This window comes from Trichoderma citrinoviride (genome assembly GCF_003025115.1).
Source record: "Trichoderma citrinoviride strain TUCIM 6016 unplaced genomic scaffold BBK36scaffold_10, whole genome shotgun sequence".
In the NCBI taxonomy this organism is placed as follows: Eukaryota; Fungi; Ascomycota; class Sordariomycetes; order Hypocreales; family Hypocreaceae; genus Trichoderma; species Trichoderma citrinoviride.
In genome coordinates, this window is record NW_020194718.1 from 1,496,295 (window position 1) to 1,510,352 (window position 14,058).

General features: G+C 55.7%; 4 protein-coding genes across 4 annotated transcripts; all 4 read right to left on the reverse strand.

Annotated features, from left to right (window-relative positions):
• Positions 1-1,098: 1,098 nt before the first annotated feature.
• On the reverse strand, positions 1,099-2,639 carry BBK36DRAFT_1177830 (hypothetical protein; the record flags this gene model as incomplete). Its single annotated transcript, XM_024896095.1, has 2 exons — positions 1,099-1,180; positions 1,393-2,639. 2 exons carry the CDS (start codon positions 2,637-2,639, stop codon positions 1,099-1,101), a joined length of 1,329 nt encoding a protein of 442 aa, XP_024748229.1.
• Positions 2,640-4,786: 2,147 nt separating this feature from the next.
• BBK36DRAFT_1142837 (hypothetical protein) lies at positions 4,787-6,052 on the reverse strand (the record flags this gene model as incomplete). Its single annotated transcript, XM_024893548.1, has 2 exons — positions 4,787-5,928; positions 6,004-6,052. The coding sequence occupies 2 exons, from the start codon at positions 6,050-6,052 to the stop codon at positions 4,787-4,789; spliced, it is 1,191 nt and encodes a 396-aa protein (XP_024748230.1).
• A 2,890-nt stretch (positions 6,053-8,942) lies between these two features.
• BBK36DRAFT_141680 (hypothetical protein) lies at positions 8,943-9,943 on the reverse strand (the record flags this gene model as incomplete). The annotated part of the gene is made up of 2 exons (XM_024897486.1): positions 9,283-9,943; positions 8,943-9,148 (listed from the first exon to the last, which is right to left on the reverse strand). Exons 1-2 carry the CDS (start codon positions 9,740-9,742, stop codon positions 8,943-8,945), a joined length of 666 nt encoding a protein of 221 aa, XP_024748231.1. The 5' UTR covers positions 9,743-9,943.
• Positions 9,944-11,917: 1,974 nt separating this feature from the next.
• BBK36DRAFT_1142838 (glucose-6-phosphate isomerase) lies at positions 11,918-13,776 on the reverse strand (the record flags this gene model as incomplete). The annotated part of the gene is made up of 4 exons (XM_024893549.1): positions 11,918-12,438; positions 12,507-12,613; positions 12,671-13,204; positions 13,280-13,776. The coding sequence occupies 4 exons, from the start codon at positions 13,774-13,776 to the stop codon at positions 11,918-11,920; spliced, it is 1,659 nt and encodes a 552-aa protein (XP_024748232.1).
• Between the last annotated feature and the right edge of the window lie 282 nt (positions 13,777-14,058).

Sequence of the window (14,058 nt, forward strand, 5' to 3'; positions counted from 1 at the left end):
GCGCTGGATCAGAAGATGACGATGCAGACGGACGATGCAAGCGAGAGATGTTTTGCGTTTGTCTCTGCCTGCGCTTCGCCTTGTTGGTGATGTGATCTGGGGAATCACAGGGGAGAGACAGTATATGAGACCCGGAGAGAAGAGACACAGAGACGGAGACAGAGAAAGGTGGATTGAGTCGGAGTCGGAAGCTCTGGTGAGATCAGTGTGAGAGCGACAGGCCGAGGGAGACAGTCGAGCAATTGGCCGTCACGGCAGCATCATCGTCGGGCTCGCAATTGGATTCCCAAAGATCAGATCAGGTATCGCAGACGACGGGAACAGACGTGAGTGGCTGCAGAAGAAGGTTGAAGTTGCAGTTTGTGGAGAGCTCGTGCGGCTGCTTGTTGTAGCCGTGCGGCAGAGGGGGATTGGCCGGCCAGCGCCTCGGCAAGGGACCCCCAGTGGGCTCAGTGGGCTCTGCCAGCAGACACAGTGGGCTCGCGGGGGCCCTCAGTGGCTCTCGGCGGGCCAACCAGCGCCTCCCAGGTGTCGGTGAGCGCTGCACAGGCCACTAGCTCCGGGGACAGGGCGCCCTGCGAGTATAAGGGCAGTGAGGTGTCCCGCATTTCGCAGCATGGCTGGCCAGTGTGTTTATGAACACTTCACCTCACATTATTCTACAGCAGTTGCTGCTGCATTGCTGCCGGCATGGACGAGGATTGACCAATGGCACAAAGAGGAGGCGGCAGTATGAACGTTGCGTTGCAGGAGGCATTCACTGCAGGTGGCTTGTGAAGGGAGAGCTCATGTTGTCTGGTGTTTGTGGCAATGGGGAGCAGGAATGGCATGGAGGAGCATGAGACAAACGAACTGAAGAAGACCTCTGCGTTCAAGGTTTATTGGCAGATGCAATCACTGAAGACGATTTACGGCACAGAGACCAATCCAATGGACTCAGATCAATTGCGATGGCTTTGATGATAATTCTGTCTGATTATTATACCGTACCTTAGGTATGGAATACTAGGTGCTGCAGCATGAGGGATGCATTCCAGTCGTTCATTCACTCAATGTTCTGCTCATAAAGTATCGGATACGTGCAGGCGGTGTCAGATTTCAGCCTCGGCCACCAGCATCCAAAGTAGCGACTACTTTCGAGGTGCATGCCTCAGGCTGTTCGCTCTTCATCTTCTTCCTCCTCCCCAAGGTATCAGATCATCATCGCCAAACACACCATCATCATCATCGCCGCCATTAAACACCGGCGCACCATCCCACACATCGCCATCAGCTTCGCCATCATCGCCAATCAGCCCGTCATCTCCCCAGCCATCACCGCCCGTGCCCGTACTCGCCTCGCACATTCCCAGCCCCGCCGCCGCCCTCGCCAGCTCCCCCCCGTTGCCGTACCATGGCCCTGTCTCGACGCTCGCATTCACCGGTCCGAACAGGAACCAGGCGCTCATCGGCTGCGCCGTCACTTTCCACTGCTCGAGCCCCGGCGTGTCGCTTGAGGCCACCGCCAGTCTCCTTACCCCGACGTTGCCCGCCAGCAGATACGCCATGGAGTCGCTCCCCTGACGGGGGTAGTCTAGCATCTTGAGCGGCGCCTTCGCGTAGCCCACGGGCACGTCGTCGAGCGAAGTTGAAAAGTACGGAACGCCGTCCAGCACCAGGTCGCGGTCCGACGGCACAAACTCCTGTTCAGCCTCGCGTGAGACCCTCAGATTGCCCTCGACCGTCCAGTGCAGGAACCCGGTGATCCACCCGGAGATGCTGTAGTCGGCGGGTCCTGCGCCACAGGATACCAGCCGCTGCGATCGCACAATGTTCTTCCAGAAGTCCTTGGTCTCGTCGCTGTCTGGCTCGTCCCATGTGCCGACGAAGCGCGTGAGGATCGGGCGTAGCCGCTCGGCATAGTCTGCCGGCTCCTCTCCCCACTCCGCCAGTCTGTCCAGCTTCTCGAGCAGCTTCACCCAGTCGTCCCTTTCGCCGAGCAGCGTCACCTCAGGAAGGCCGCAGATGATGCCGCCGCTGAACTCAAAGTAGTGTTGCATGAGGCCCATCATCAGCACGGTAGCCGTGAGGCCATCGTTGACGTCGCTCGTTGTGAAGCCTGGCATGATCCAGTCGAGCAGCCATTCGGTCTTGACCCTCTTCTGGATCTCGCCGCCAAATGCCGCGATCACGTCACGCCACGAGAGTCGCCACACCTGGATCTCCTCTTTGCCCTCGTGGTCGACAAACAGATGTCGTACATCTTCGGCATGCGCAGTCATGTAGAAATTGAGCTGGGCCAGGATCTCGAACCATACCTCATCAGGCCGCAGGATCAGGCTCTGGTGCTGGCCCCATGCTTCGATCGCGCCTCTCACGAGACTGTCCGACGACTCATAGATCGTGCCGTTGACGAAGGCATCCTCATCGTCAGAGCCGAAGTCGGAAAAGGACGACATGAGAAGCTCTGGCGAGTACGGCGTGCGTGGGGGGAACTCCTCCGGGCAGCTCTGCCGGAGCAGCTCCGACGCCGATGTCACTATGCCGGCGGTTGACAGCGGGAGTGGGTCGACGTCCGAATCGACAGGGACCGTGATGGAAGCTGCGGCGAACGGCACACGGCCGTAAAGGCCGGAGAGGAGTAATATTTCCAGTAGCATGGTTGTACAAGTACGACCAGCAGTATTACTACATACAAGCAGTGGCTAGATACTCTGCAAGGGGGCAAGCTGCAGCGCCAACAGTCCTCGTACGAGTATGCAGATTTTGGCCGGGACAAGAGAGAATGCGAGGCTGCTCGTATAGGAGATGATGCTGCTGCTGATGCTGCTGCTGCATACATGCAGGACATCCCTACGGAACTGACGCTGCCAACTTGCTCTTATGCAGCTCATCACGGCAGGTAAAAGGGGGCTTACTCGAGCGATCCGGAAGTCTCTCAGCCGGCCTTGCCACAGTTAACATTCCTCGACGCCTCAAATCAAATCACGAGGCGACGATATAGGGTAATGTAGCCAGAGGGGGTGTGGTGGTTTGTTTCCCTCTGAAACAACTCTCGTTCCTAACACATACCGGAAGATGCATCCCGACCCCATCAAGCCCTCAGAGACGGTCTTAGACATTTGCCCCATTGGAGCAACTCGTGGCATTTCGTCTGGTCACGTAGAGCCACCACATGATGTTGCGGTGCGATGCAGTTTCTTCGTAGGGCCATTCAGAACCGAGCGCAGACATTCGTAGACATTCCCCTGCATCTGAGAACGAACGAATTGCCAAATCTAGACTCGAGTTCGTGGTATGACTAGCAAGAGGCTGCTGTCCCTTGCATGTTCCTTCTGCGGACACTTTGACTTGTACGTTGATGCCGTTCCGTAGAATTCTCTTGTTCAAGCCACTGCATGCCACGTCGAGCTTTGACAGCGTCTTTCTCTCGAGTGAGTGCGTGCTCGCATTACACAATCTGTATCGACTTCAATATCTGAAGAATAAGTCAAGTGTGTTCACCGCCTTAAGCGAGATGCATTGTAAGACACCCATCAACTGATAAGACATCCTCATGCTCCCACTAAGCCATTCGATTAGATCCAGAACAAGTCGGCATAAAAGAACATGACTCAGTCTTTTATCTCTTCAGTCAACTTTGGGAGGAATTGCCGGGCGTTGAGATTGAAGCAGAAGCAAGGGGCTTGCGCGGTAGCAGTACAGGTACCTTACTGCAGACTTACATTAACTAGGGGGTTTCGAAGTAATATTGAAGTGGCATGCAGATGTGCGCTGTATCAACTTTGGTAGCATCGCCACTTCGGCTCAGTTTGTCTCACAACATGCTCGTGGTCGGCGTAGTCCGGGATCTCGCAATGCGGAGAGGATAGAATGCAGGCGGTTAGGCTCAGCCTTGTCTTACTTGGCCGTCTCCGCTGTGACATGCCTTGAGACAACATGTCAGTACGGAAGCCTTCCCATCAGCAAAAGGGCACTAGACATTCGAGATGCGCAGCTCAGGGACCAATCAGCCGTCCACGCATCGTGCCCTTCCTATTCCGGCAATCCTCAGGGATACATCCATCCAACCAACCAACCATCCATCCATCCATCCATAGGCGTACTTGCGATTCCTGGTAGGAAGGAGGGTGGTGGGACGGGCGGCATGACTGGCGGGTGTGGGTGGTGTGCTGGTAAAAAGGTATGGCATGCTTTATTAGCGGATGTGTGACGACCTCCATGTGTCGTCTGTCAGAACCCGGGCGAGCTGTTTAGCTGCCGAGCCGGATCGTGAGATGGGTTGATGGGTTGGAGAAAATCTTCCTAGCGAACCGTTTTAGACGGATGTGGCTGCATTGCAGTTTGCTGGCTGTGAAGGGTAAGCTTGAGATCATTGTGACCTCACATTGGCATTACCGGCGATTTGAGCTACAACACATTAGGGACATTTGAGTTCGGAATGGTTTAGGAAAGAACCGATCAAGTCTGCTTTTATTGCTGTGGTATCTTGATTCGTTCTGCTATCGATTCAATCAATCTATAGACTGAAGCTTCCCATGAAGATATCCCGAGCATCCTTTTCCCGTTAAGAATGCTCTTGCGCAGTACAAAAGGAAAAAGTAAAATAGACGATGCTCTAATAATCCGGAACCCAGCGCCTTGCCATTCATTCGTGCATTCATAACACAAGTTGAAGAAGAAAAAAGAAGTAATAGAAGAAGTAGAAGAGAAGAAAAAGCCCAAAGCCAGAGTAAATAATCCGGCACGCAACTCAGCGCCGTGAGTGATGCCGAGCTAGCAACGAAAGAACAAATGTTATCACAAGTTACTCCTCTTGGCTGTCGGCCTGGACACGCTTGACAACCTCGACCAGGCGAGGGTAGATCTTCTCCGTCGGCTGGACGCCGCAGACCTTGTTGACGACCTCCTCGGGGGTGTTCTCCGACATGATGGTCGAGAGCTCCTTGGACTCGTCGTCGCCCTCGACGTCCTGGAAGCGGAACGTCATCTCGATGGCGTCGAGGAGGAACTTGACGGGCATGTCGTTCTCCGCGGCCTCGGCGGCAGGGCCGATGAAACGCTCCTTGCGCGACAGCTTCCTCAGGGGAGCGCGGCCGACACGCTCAACGGCGTCTTCCAAGTGGGGGTTGCCGATGCGCTTGATGATCTTGTTCATGTAGGCGAGCTGGGCCTCCTCGTCGATGCCGTGCTTGGCGACGAGCAGGTTCTTGGTCTCGGTCAGGGCGCCGCGGACCTCAGCCATGATCTCCTTGTCCTGGAGGGCGTCGTAGACGGTGCGCTTTCTGCGGTAGTAGCCGTGGTAGGCAGCCGTGGCGTGGCCGGTGTTGACCGTGTACAGCTTGCGCTCGATGAAGGGCTCCAGGTTGTCGACCCACTGGATGCCCTCGATCGGCGGGATGCCAACGTCCTCAAAGGGGGTTTTGTCGACAACCCACTCAAAGAACTTCTCCAGCTTCACGTCGAGCCCGGCATTGGGGTCCTGCGCAGGCACGATCCGGTCGATAGCCGAGTTGGCGTAGCGGGCGCGCAGGTGGTGCGTCTCGAGACGGGCAGGATCCGTGTTCTTGGCGTCCTTGATGAAGCTGGCTAGGGTGTCGGTGGCGCCAATGGCGTTCTCGCAGGCAATGACGTGCAGGGGCGTCTCCTCGTCGGAGCGGCGATCGATGCCCTTGGCGATGACGGGAGCGATGAACTTGAGGATGTTGGGGCCGACGGAGCAGGTAACGACGTCGGCGGTGCGGATCTCCTCAACGAGGTCCTCCTCGTGAGTCCGCGAGTTGATGGCCCGGTAGTTGGTGATGACGTTTTCTGAGGTGCCCTCTGAGCCGACCTCGATGACTTTGTAGGAGGGGGTAGCGTTGATGGTGTCAATCAGGTCTCCGTTGACGTCGGCAAAGACGACTTCGTAGCCCGAGTTGTGGAGGAAGCAAGCAACAAAGCCACGGCCTGGAGGAGGGTTGTTAGCATTGGATGATAGATCAGAGGGGAAAATGGACGGCGTTTATATGAGAGATGACATACCGATGTTGCCGGCGCCAAAGTGAACTGCCTTCTTGCCCATCTTGGCCATGATTGCTGTGGATGAAGTAGGTAGAAAGAAGTTCGGGAAGAGGTATGAGAAGGAAGAGATAGTGAAGTGGTAGTAGTAGGAAGAGGAGGGTTTTTGGTGGTGAAAGTTGGTTGATGAGAATGGAGAGGAACTAAGATCCGAGTAGGAAGAGCGGGAATCCAGCCTGCTTTATAACAATCCGAGAATGAGTCGACAGAGCGAGCCCACGAGAAGGAGAAGAGCCACAGAAAGGCTACTCTAGGTGGTAGGACAGTCAGTCAGTACAGTATGTACAGGCCAGAGGTAAGGTAGGGGGTCCACGATGACGATGGGCGCCTCATTCGGGTCCAACAGGCGAAGAAGATGGAGGGACTTTGAAGCTGATCGACCATCGTCACAGCAGGGGGGTGTGGGGTCTAGGGGATACATGCAGCCCGTACCGCCAGATCCACAGGGGGGGTCCAGTCAAGAGCGCAGGTACAGGTACAACTGGGAGTACTTTCAGTTGTTCTATACATGATACACCAACGCAGCGGCCATCGGATGCCATTGTTGCATTGAGTGCCGTGTCATTGGCAGAATGGCCGCGGCCTCGTGCTACGTCGTACGGTTGAGACCATCCCATCAGTCCAACAACGCATCAAGGCATGAGGTGAGCAGCATCAGGTACCGGTACAGCTGGCCAGTGGCATGAGGCTCGCCGCTGGCCAATCACGGCGCGTGGCTTGCTAGAGGCCGTGGCGCAGAGCAAAAAGCGGGCCGAGTGACCTTTCGTTGTGTGTGCTGCAGCGTCTCTTATCTGGTACCGCCGTCTGGAGGCAGGAACGCACCTGCATTTACGGACGATGCTGGTTCGTGCGTCGTGCCTGCCGTGTCGTTGCTCGTTGCCGTTATCGTGGCCATGTGTGTACTTGGTGCCTCCCATTCACTGCAGCCCATCATTCTTTGCCTCATTCTTCGCCTCAGCCATGGATCTTTCTCGTCTCATCTTGCCATCTGGTGCCTGACTATCGTGTCTCCAGCCTTGTTCATGTCTTCTTCTCCTGTCTCTCTTTGCGTCATACCATCTCAGCATGATTGCAAACAACAAGAAGATGGCCGCGCTGTGCCACTTTAGCAACCTTCAGTGGCATTATCATGACTGGCTTCCCGCCAGCCCGTCTTCCCAGGAATGCCGTCAGACCATTTGCCCGCCCTGGCTTGCCCTGACTTTGTCTCGCCTTGCCTTTCCTTGCCTTGCCTCATCCTGCCTCGCCTCGCCTTGCTGTCAGCAGCAGCGTCTTGCTTTTCGACATTAGGGGGCGCCCCATCGCTCTAAAACAGACCCGGTGGCACGCCAAACAGAAACCAAGAATTCCATGCAGGTTTGCGTCGTTTCTCATGGCCCACCGCCAGACTAACGTCATCCGGCTCACGACAACGGGCACCACGGCTGCCACTGAGGCCTCTTGAGCGCCGCCCTGGTTCTTCAGTGGTTGCTGGTGGCGGGCTGGGGGGCTCCAGTTCACCTTACGGGGAGCCAAGGTCGCCGAAGGAGCCCCCGCTGTGGGCAGCGGGTTAGTGCTGGACTGGACGACGCCTGTGACATCACGGGCGCTTGGCCGGTTTTGCTCTCACGATGCAACGCGATACACCACGGAACACGCACCATTGCCATGCGCCGAGACTTGACGATACGATGCGATGCGATGCGGTGCGGCCGCTACGGGATTTCAGTTGAACCCTGCGTCAGCCCAAAGGGTTCGGCCCTCAACCCCTCAGCCCTCGGCACGCTCAGCTTATTCCCGCTCCCAGATGATATCCTGCAGCCTGCCGTGTCAGCCTCGTGTTGCCCTCGCGGCCACGAACGACAGATTTCCAAGTCCTGTTTTTGTTGTTCAATTCCTTGCGTTTATTATACACAGACTGGGAAAGAGTGAGAAACGGTCGACGATGGAGCAGCAAAGCGACCCCGAGTCGAGCTTGTCCGGACGCCACATCTCAGCAAATGCTATTTGACATGTGTCTCCGAGCTTTTCCATGCTCGACACCCTCTTAGTCCAGCATCCCGGCCCTTGGCCTAGCCTTTCCCCGTCAACTTCTCCCTTCTGCATCCTAACAAACCCCCCTGACCACGCCGTTACCCCCTTTGCACGCAGATTCGGAAAGCAAAGAAAGGCCATGAGCATCGGGGATGCGTCTTGTTGTATCTACGATCGTCGGTCACAGGGGTCCGAAGCACAATGACGTATCTTGGGGATGCCTCCACCTCGAACCTCGTGAGGCTGCTCCACCAACCATCACGGCTCCGGCTCAGAGACGATGTTTCACGATGAGCTGTGTGAGATGAGAGTTTCTGTCATCCAGCAGAAACAGGCTCTCTGGTTGGAATAGACTTTTCTCCAGACGAAGCCATCAACACCAACGGCAGTTCTCTCCGGCTTGGCCAGAATCAGGCTTATCACCGTAAACGCTTGCAGTCTTCATCTACTACAGTACCCCTCTCTTGCGTCGACATGTCGTGCATCTTTGCACCGAAGAGAAGAATGGACGGGGAGGGTTGCGTCGGCACTGCAGCAAACATCCATCCGAAGCCATATTCTCGTACGACTCGGGACTCATCCGCATATTCAAGCCGTCTTCCCCATGGGATCCCCCTCATGGTTGTCTCCGCTCCGACTCCTCTCGCACCAATACATGACGGCGGGGAAAGCATGTTGATGTCGATCTCTGCTTCTTTCTTCGTGTTGCCGGAGCACACGTTGATGTTCGTTCGCAATAGCCACCTTGATGTGCATGCGCAGCCCTTGCTTCCAAGCCGTCCTTTCATGTAAGTTGACGTCGAGTTGCACCTCAAGTCCAACAAGATTTCCCTCGTTTCGTCTCGTCACGGCGTGTCTCACCCCAGGAGACGAGCTTTATTCGTCAAGAATTACTCGTCACGAGAAAACAAGTTATGAGACGTGCAGGTGCCCATTCGCATCAAGACACATTGCAAACGTGGCAGAACGGTGCACTTTGATATCGACTTCGAGCCGGCTGGATGGCCATCGACAAAAGGCTTTGTCCATGAAGCCTCGGCTGTGCTATGTATCTGCTCAAGCGGACCAAGCTGTCTGAATGTGCGAACCATGTTAGCTTCGGGTTCATGTCAATCTACTTCATACAGTACAGACAACATCCACGGAAGCACCAGGAGAACTAGACGCCCTATTTACGACGGCGTATTGAAGCCGTTCCAACATGGATTACCCGCCATTTCAACCACTCACAGCCACAGGCGGTTTGTCGGACCAAGGCGCCAAGTCTCAGCCAGAAGACGGGCCGACACATGAACGAGATTTTGCGCGCTTTTTCCGCTGATACCAGCAGATAGCAGTGTAGGTAACCAGGGATGGCTTGGTAAACTTCACGATGTCTCTTCTCGGCGTCGTCTTTTGCCCAGCCTTGGTACATAGCTGATACCGTCCATCGCAAGATAGGGCGACTGGTGAGATTTGTCTGCTGCGACTCCCTTGATGCGTCGTATCTCGATAGAGAAGCAGCCACGTTGCAGAGCGCCCCTGACGAGCTCACCGCAATACGCCACGGCTCCTGGACGAAGCCTCGAGTCGAATCAACGCGGTTCGTGCTCATGCACCTCAGCTTCCTCCGGCCGCGTTCGTGAGTCCCCGGGACGGCGGACCCAATGGCATGCCAGCAACTCTGCATCGCGTTAGCAGGTACTTGCATGCTCGCCAGCGTTACCCTGCGGCTGCTTGGGACTTTTCATCACCGCACGGCTATTCTCCCGAACTCCCCAAAGCAGCGCCTCCGCCGGCTCCGAAGGGGCAGATCCACCGCACCGCCCGTAACAAACCGGCCAACCACCGTCCGCCTCCGTGCGCGATTATGGAGAACTACCGTTTCGCTTCCTCTTGGCGGCATGAGGGCCAGGGGCTCCAGGGGGGAAGAGGCAAAAAAGGGCGCAGAAGGCGCTGGCTGTTATCGTGGCCCGGTTTCGTGCCTATCCAGGCAAACGCCGTGATGCAGGGGAGGCCGTTCGTTTGCTTGGACCGTCGTGGACGGTGGCGGTTCAGCAGACGGCAACAGGCTGAGAACCGGCCATGACTCGGATTCCCCGAATGACATTGATGACCCAAAGTCAATGGCTAAAAGATACTGTAGAGGCCATGCTTGCCATGTCATGTCACGATACACTCACTTTCACTTCTGTCAGCCCGCCTCTACTAAGCTCAAGGAGCATAACACATGCACCCCTATCGCTGAGCCATATTCGTCGCCTCGTGCATTGCATTGCGCGCCCACAGCAGCTGATATGATGTGTCAATAGCTCCTCCCTCCAGGATTGCGCGAGATAACGGCGAAACTGTCATCCGCCAGAGAATCCCACGATATCAGCGCCCGGTTATTATCGACCGTGTGTTGGGTCCCCAAATCTACGTCCGCCTATTTGCCACTCTTTTAGTCGTCGCTGCCACGCTGATACTTACGGCTGCATGTGTGCTTTAGCTGCCTCTTTCTCCTTCACGAGTCGAGGAGGTCATGCTGGCCGAGAGTCTTTCGTCAACGCTCGCGGAGTGCCGATCTGAGGCAGGGCGAGCTGATCAACAAAGCCTATGACAGGCTGACAATCGATACGGGCTAGCAACGACGCCGTCTGATCTCTGACAAATGTCTTCACGATCGATCTCTGGCACGTCACGATTGTCAAGCAGGCCACTTTTCTCGACAGGCGAAGAACTTGTCACAGCCGTTTCAGCCAGCGATATTAGCCTCCCTCAGCCCGGCTATCCGAAGCCTTGTCCCGCGCATTCTGCCCCTCGGCGCTCCATACCGAGCCTCGTCGGCGGCTCGAATAGGAAGCATGGGAACATTGGCAGCCAACCAGCTCCTTTGCCAGACGCCCTCCTTTACGGACTTCCACCTCTGCACTTCCGCAAAAGGGCCAGATTGATGAAATGGCATTCCCATTCCCATTCTCAGCCCATCCATCCATCTATCCATCTGTGCAAGCTGTGTTATTCCCGGCCTGTCAAGTTACAGCTTTCGATACAGTAGTACTAGTAATAACCACTCATCACCGCAAATACCACCCTCCGCGTGTTGGCGATTGCATCCCCTTCTTCTCCATCTCCCCGTCTCCCCTCCCCCATATGACCTTCCCCATGAGTGCATGTGCGTCCTGCGCCCCGGAAAACAACCTGAGGGAAAATGGGATTCTGTGGAGAACGATGAGAACGTGGTAGGGCTAAAGGAGAGAACCACATGCTAGTGCAGCCTCCGTTAATTGTATGTACTATTCCGTCCGTTCGCCCAGGTGTGGAGAGGCATATTCTGTACATCATCTGGCGCTGAGAATCTCACTCGAAGCTGAGCTATATACCTTTTGGACGCGGATGTATGGATACATACCTACTTTGGTAGTGCTACTGACATGTGGGTGTGTTTGTAGACAAGCGATACTACAATCTTTTGAGGGAACACATCACAAACTTCGGGCACGAGGAAGACAATATCACGCTGCTTCTGACCACTGTCATGGTGATCAATGTGACGACTTCAAGAGAAGACACGCATACCTACCCGGTGCTGTGCATCAGACCAAATCACATTCCCATAAGTGACTCATACTCCTTTTTCACATCCTACCATCTCTTCACATATGATTTGTTCACATACGACCCGTTCGCACACTACGAAAGTAGCCAAAGCTTGTGAAAAAGACTCATTTCCTGATACCAGTTTTCACGCCATTTCTTTGATATTGATATTGATATTGATATTCATTTATTTTTGCCTTTTCATTATTTACAGGTTTCGCATGAGAGACTCATCGCTTGCCAATCCTCAATCCACCTTTTTTGTTCCATCTCTTTTCTCTTCCTGCCTGCCCGTCAGCTGCCTTTAAATCTTGGCAAACGACTTGAAGGCTCCAATGAGGCCGCCAGTGGAAGCATCGTGGCCCTCGCCGTTGCCGGGCTCGTCGAGCTCCTTGAGGATCTTCTTGGCAAGGACCTTGCCCAGCTCGACGCCCCACTGGTCGAAGCTGTTGATGTCCCAGACGGCGCCCTCGGTAAAGGTCAGGTGCTCGTAGTAGGCAATGAGGGCGCCCAGCTCGGCAGGGCCGATGACGTCGCCGACGAGGATGGACGTGGTAGGGCGGTTGCCCAGGAAGCGCTTGTGGGGGATGAGCTCCTCGGGGGTGCCCTCGGCGCGCAGCTGGTCGTCCGTCTTGCCGACCATGAGGGCTTCGGCCTGAGCGAAGTAGTTGGAGGCGAGCATCTTCTGGTGCAGGTTGTCGTGAATGGGGTTGTGCGACTTGGCAGCCAGGATGAAGTCGGCAGGGATCAGCTTGGTGCCCTGGTGGACGAGCTGGAAGAAGGAGTGCTGGGCGTTGGTGCAGGGCTCGCCGAAGAGGATGGAGCCTGGTGAGTGCAATGGTTAGCCTTGCTGTGAAAAAGTGTGAATGTCTTAAGGGACATGAAACACGTACCGGTGGTGTACTTGGCGGAGGAACCGTCAGAGGTGATGGCCTTGCCGTTGGACTCCATGGACAGCTGCTGGAGGTAGGCGGCGAACCGGTGGAGGTACTGGTCGAAACTAACAGCTCTCGTTCAGTATACATGCCATCGAGATCAGGGGTTAAAGTCAACTTACGGAGCGACCAGGCGAGTCTGGGCCTGGAAAAAGTCAGAGTACCAAACACCGAGCAGACCTCCAATAACGGGAATGTTCTCCCTCAGGGGCGTCTCGCGGAAGTGCTTGTCCATGGCGTGGGCACCGGCCAGGAACTTGTGGAAGTTGTCGTAGCCAACGTAGAGGGCGACGCTCAGACCGATGGCACTCCAGACGGAGTAGCGGCCGCCGACCCAGCTCTCGAAGCCAAACATGTTGGCCTTGTCAATGCCGAACTTGGTAACCTCCTCCTCGTTGGTGGACAGGGCAACAAAGTGCTTGGCCACATCTCCCTTGCCGCCCGTCTTCTCGATGAACCATGACTTGGCAGTGTTGGCGTTGGTGATGGTCTCGGCGGTGGTGAAGGTCTTGGAGGCGATGAGGAAGAGGGTAGTCTCCGGGTCGGAGGCCTTGAGAGCCTCGGCCATGTGAGTGCCGTCAATGTTGGACACGAAGTGCAGCGTCATGTCGGGGGCACCGTAGTGCTTAAGGGCCTCGGTCACCATGACGGGACCGCTGTGAAGGAGAAGAAAGAGGCCGGTTAGCAACACTTTTCCGCAAATAAAGTTCTCGCCGAGCTCAGAAACTCACAGATCAGAGCCGCCAATGCCGACGTTGACAATGTTGGTCAGCTTCTTGCCGGTGTAGCCAACCCACTCGCCGCTGCGGACCTGCTCGGAGAACTCCTTCATGTGCTGCAGAACGCTGTTGACGCCGTTGGGGCCGCTCATGACGTCCTGTCCCTCAACCTTCATCTCCCAGCCGCCGACGTTTCGCAGGGCAGTGTGGTAGACGGCTCGCTTCTCGGTGAAGTTGATCTTGTCGCCGCGGAACATGGCATCGCGCTTGCGCTCGACGCCGGCCTCTTCGGCGAGCTTGACGAGCAGGTCGAGCGTCTCGTTGGTGAGGAAGTTCTTGCTGAAGTCGAAGAGGATGTCGGCCGAGACGTCAGACTTGAAGGTGCGGGAGAACTTGTTGAAGCGGTCGGCGTCGGAGGCGAAGGCTTCCTTGAGGACAAAGTTCTTGGCGATGTCGTCGCGGTGAGCCTGGAGCTCCGACCAGGCGGGGAGGGTGTTTGCCGGGGCCATTGTGAGATGATTGTTATTGCTAGGGGATCTGCTAGGATTCGAGCAAGAGGTTAATAGTCTATTCCCCTATTTGGAGTTTGTGGCAGCGAATCAAGACAAGTCGAAGCAACAATCAGCCACCACGTGGAGTAGAGGTCTGCTTCTGGCAAGGTAATAGAAGGACTTGATTCAATCAGACGGGCGAGGGTATCATGAGGAGGAGAGTTCAGGAACAGGAACGGCTGATGAGGGGAGGGGGATTAGCAACATATAAAAGCCCACAGGCTACTGGAGCATGGCTCG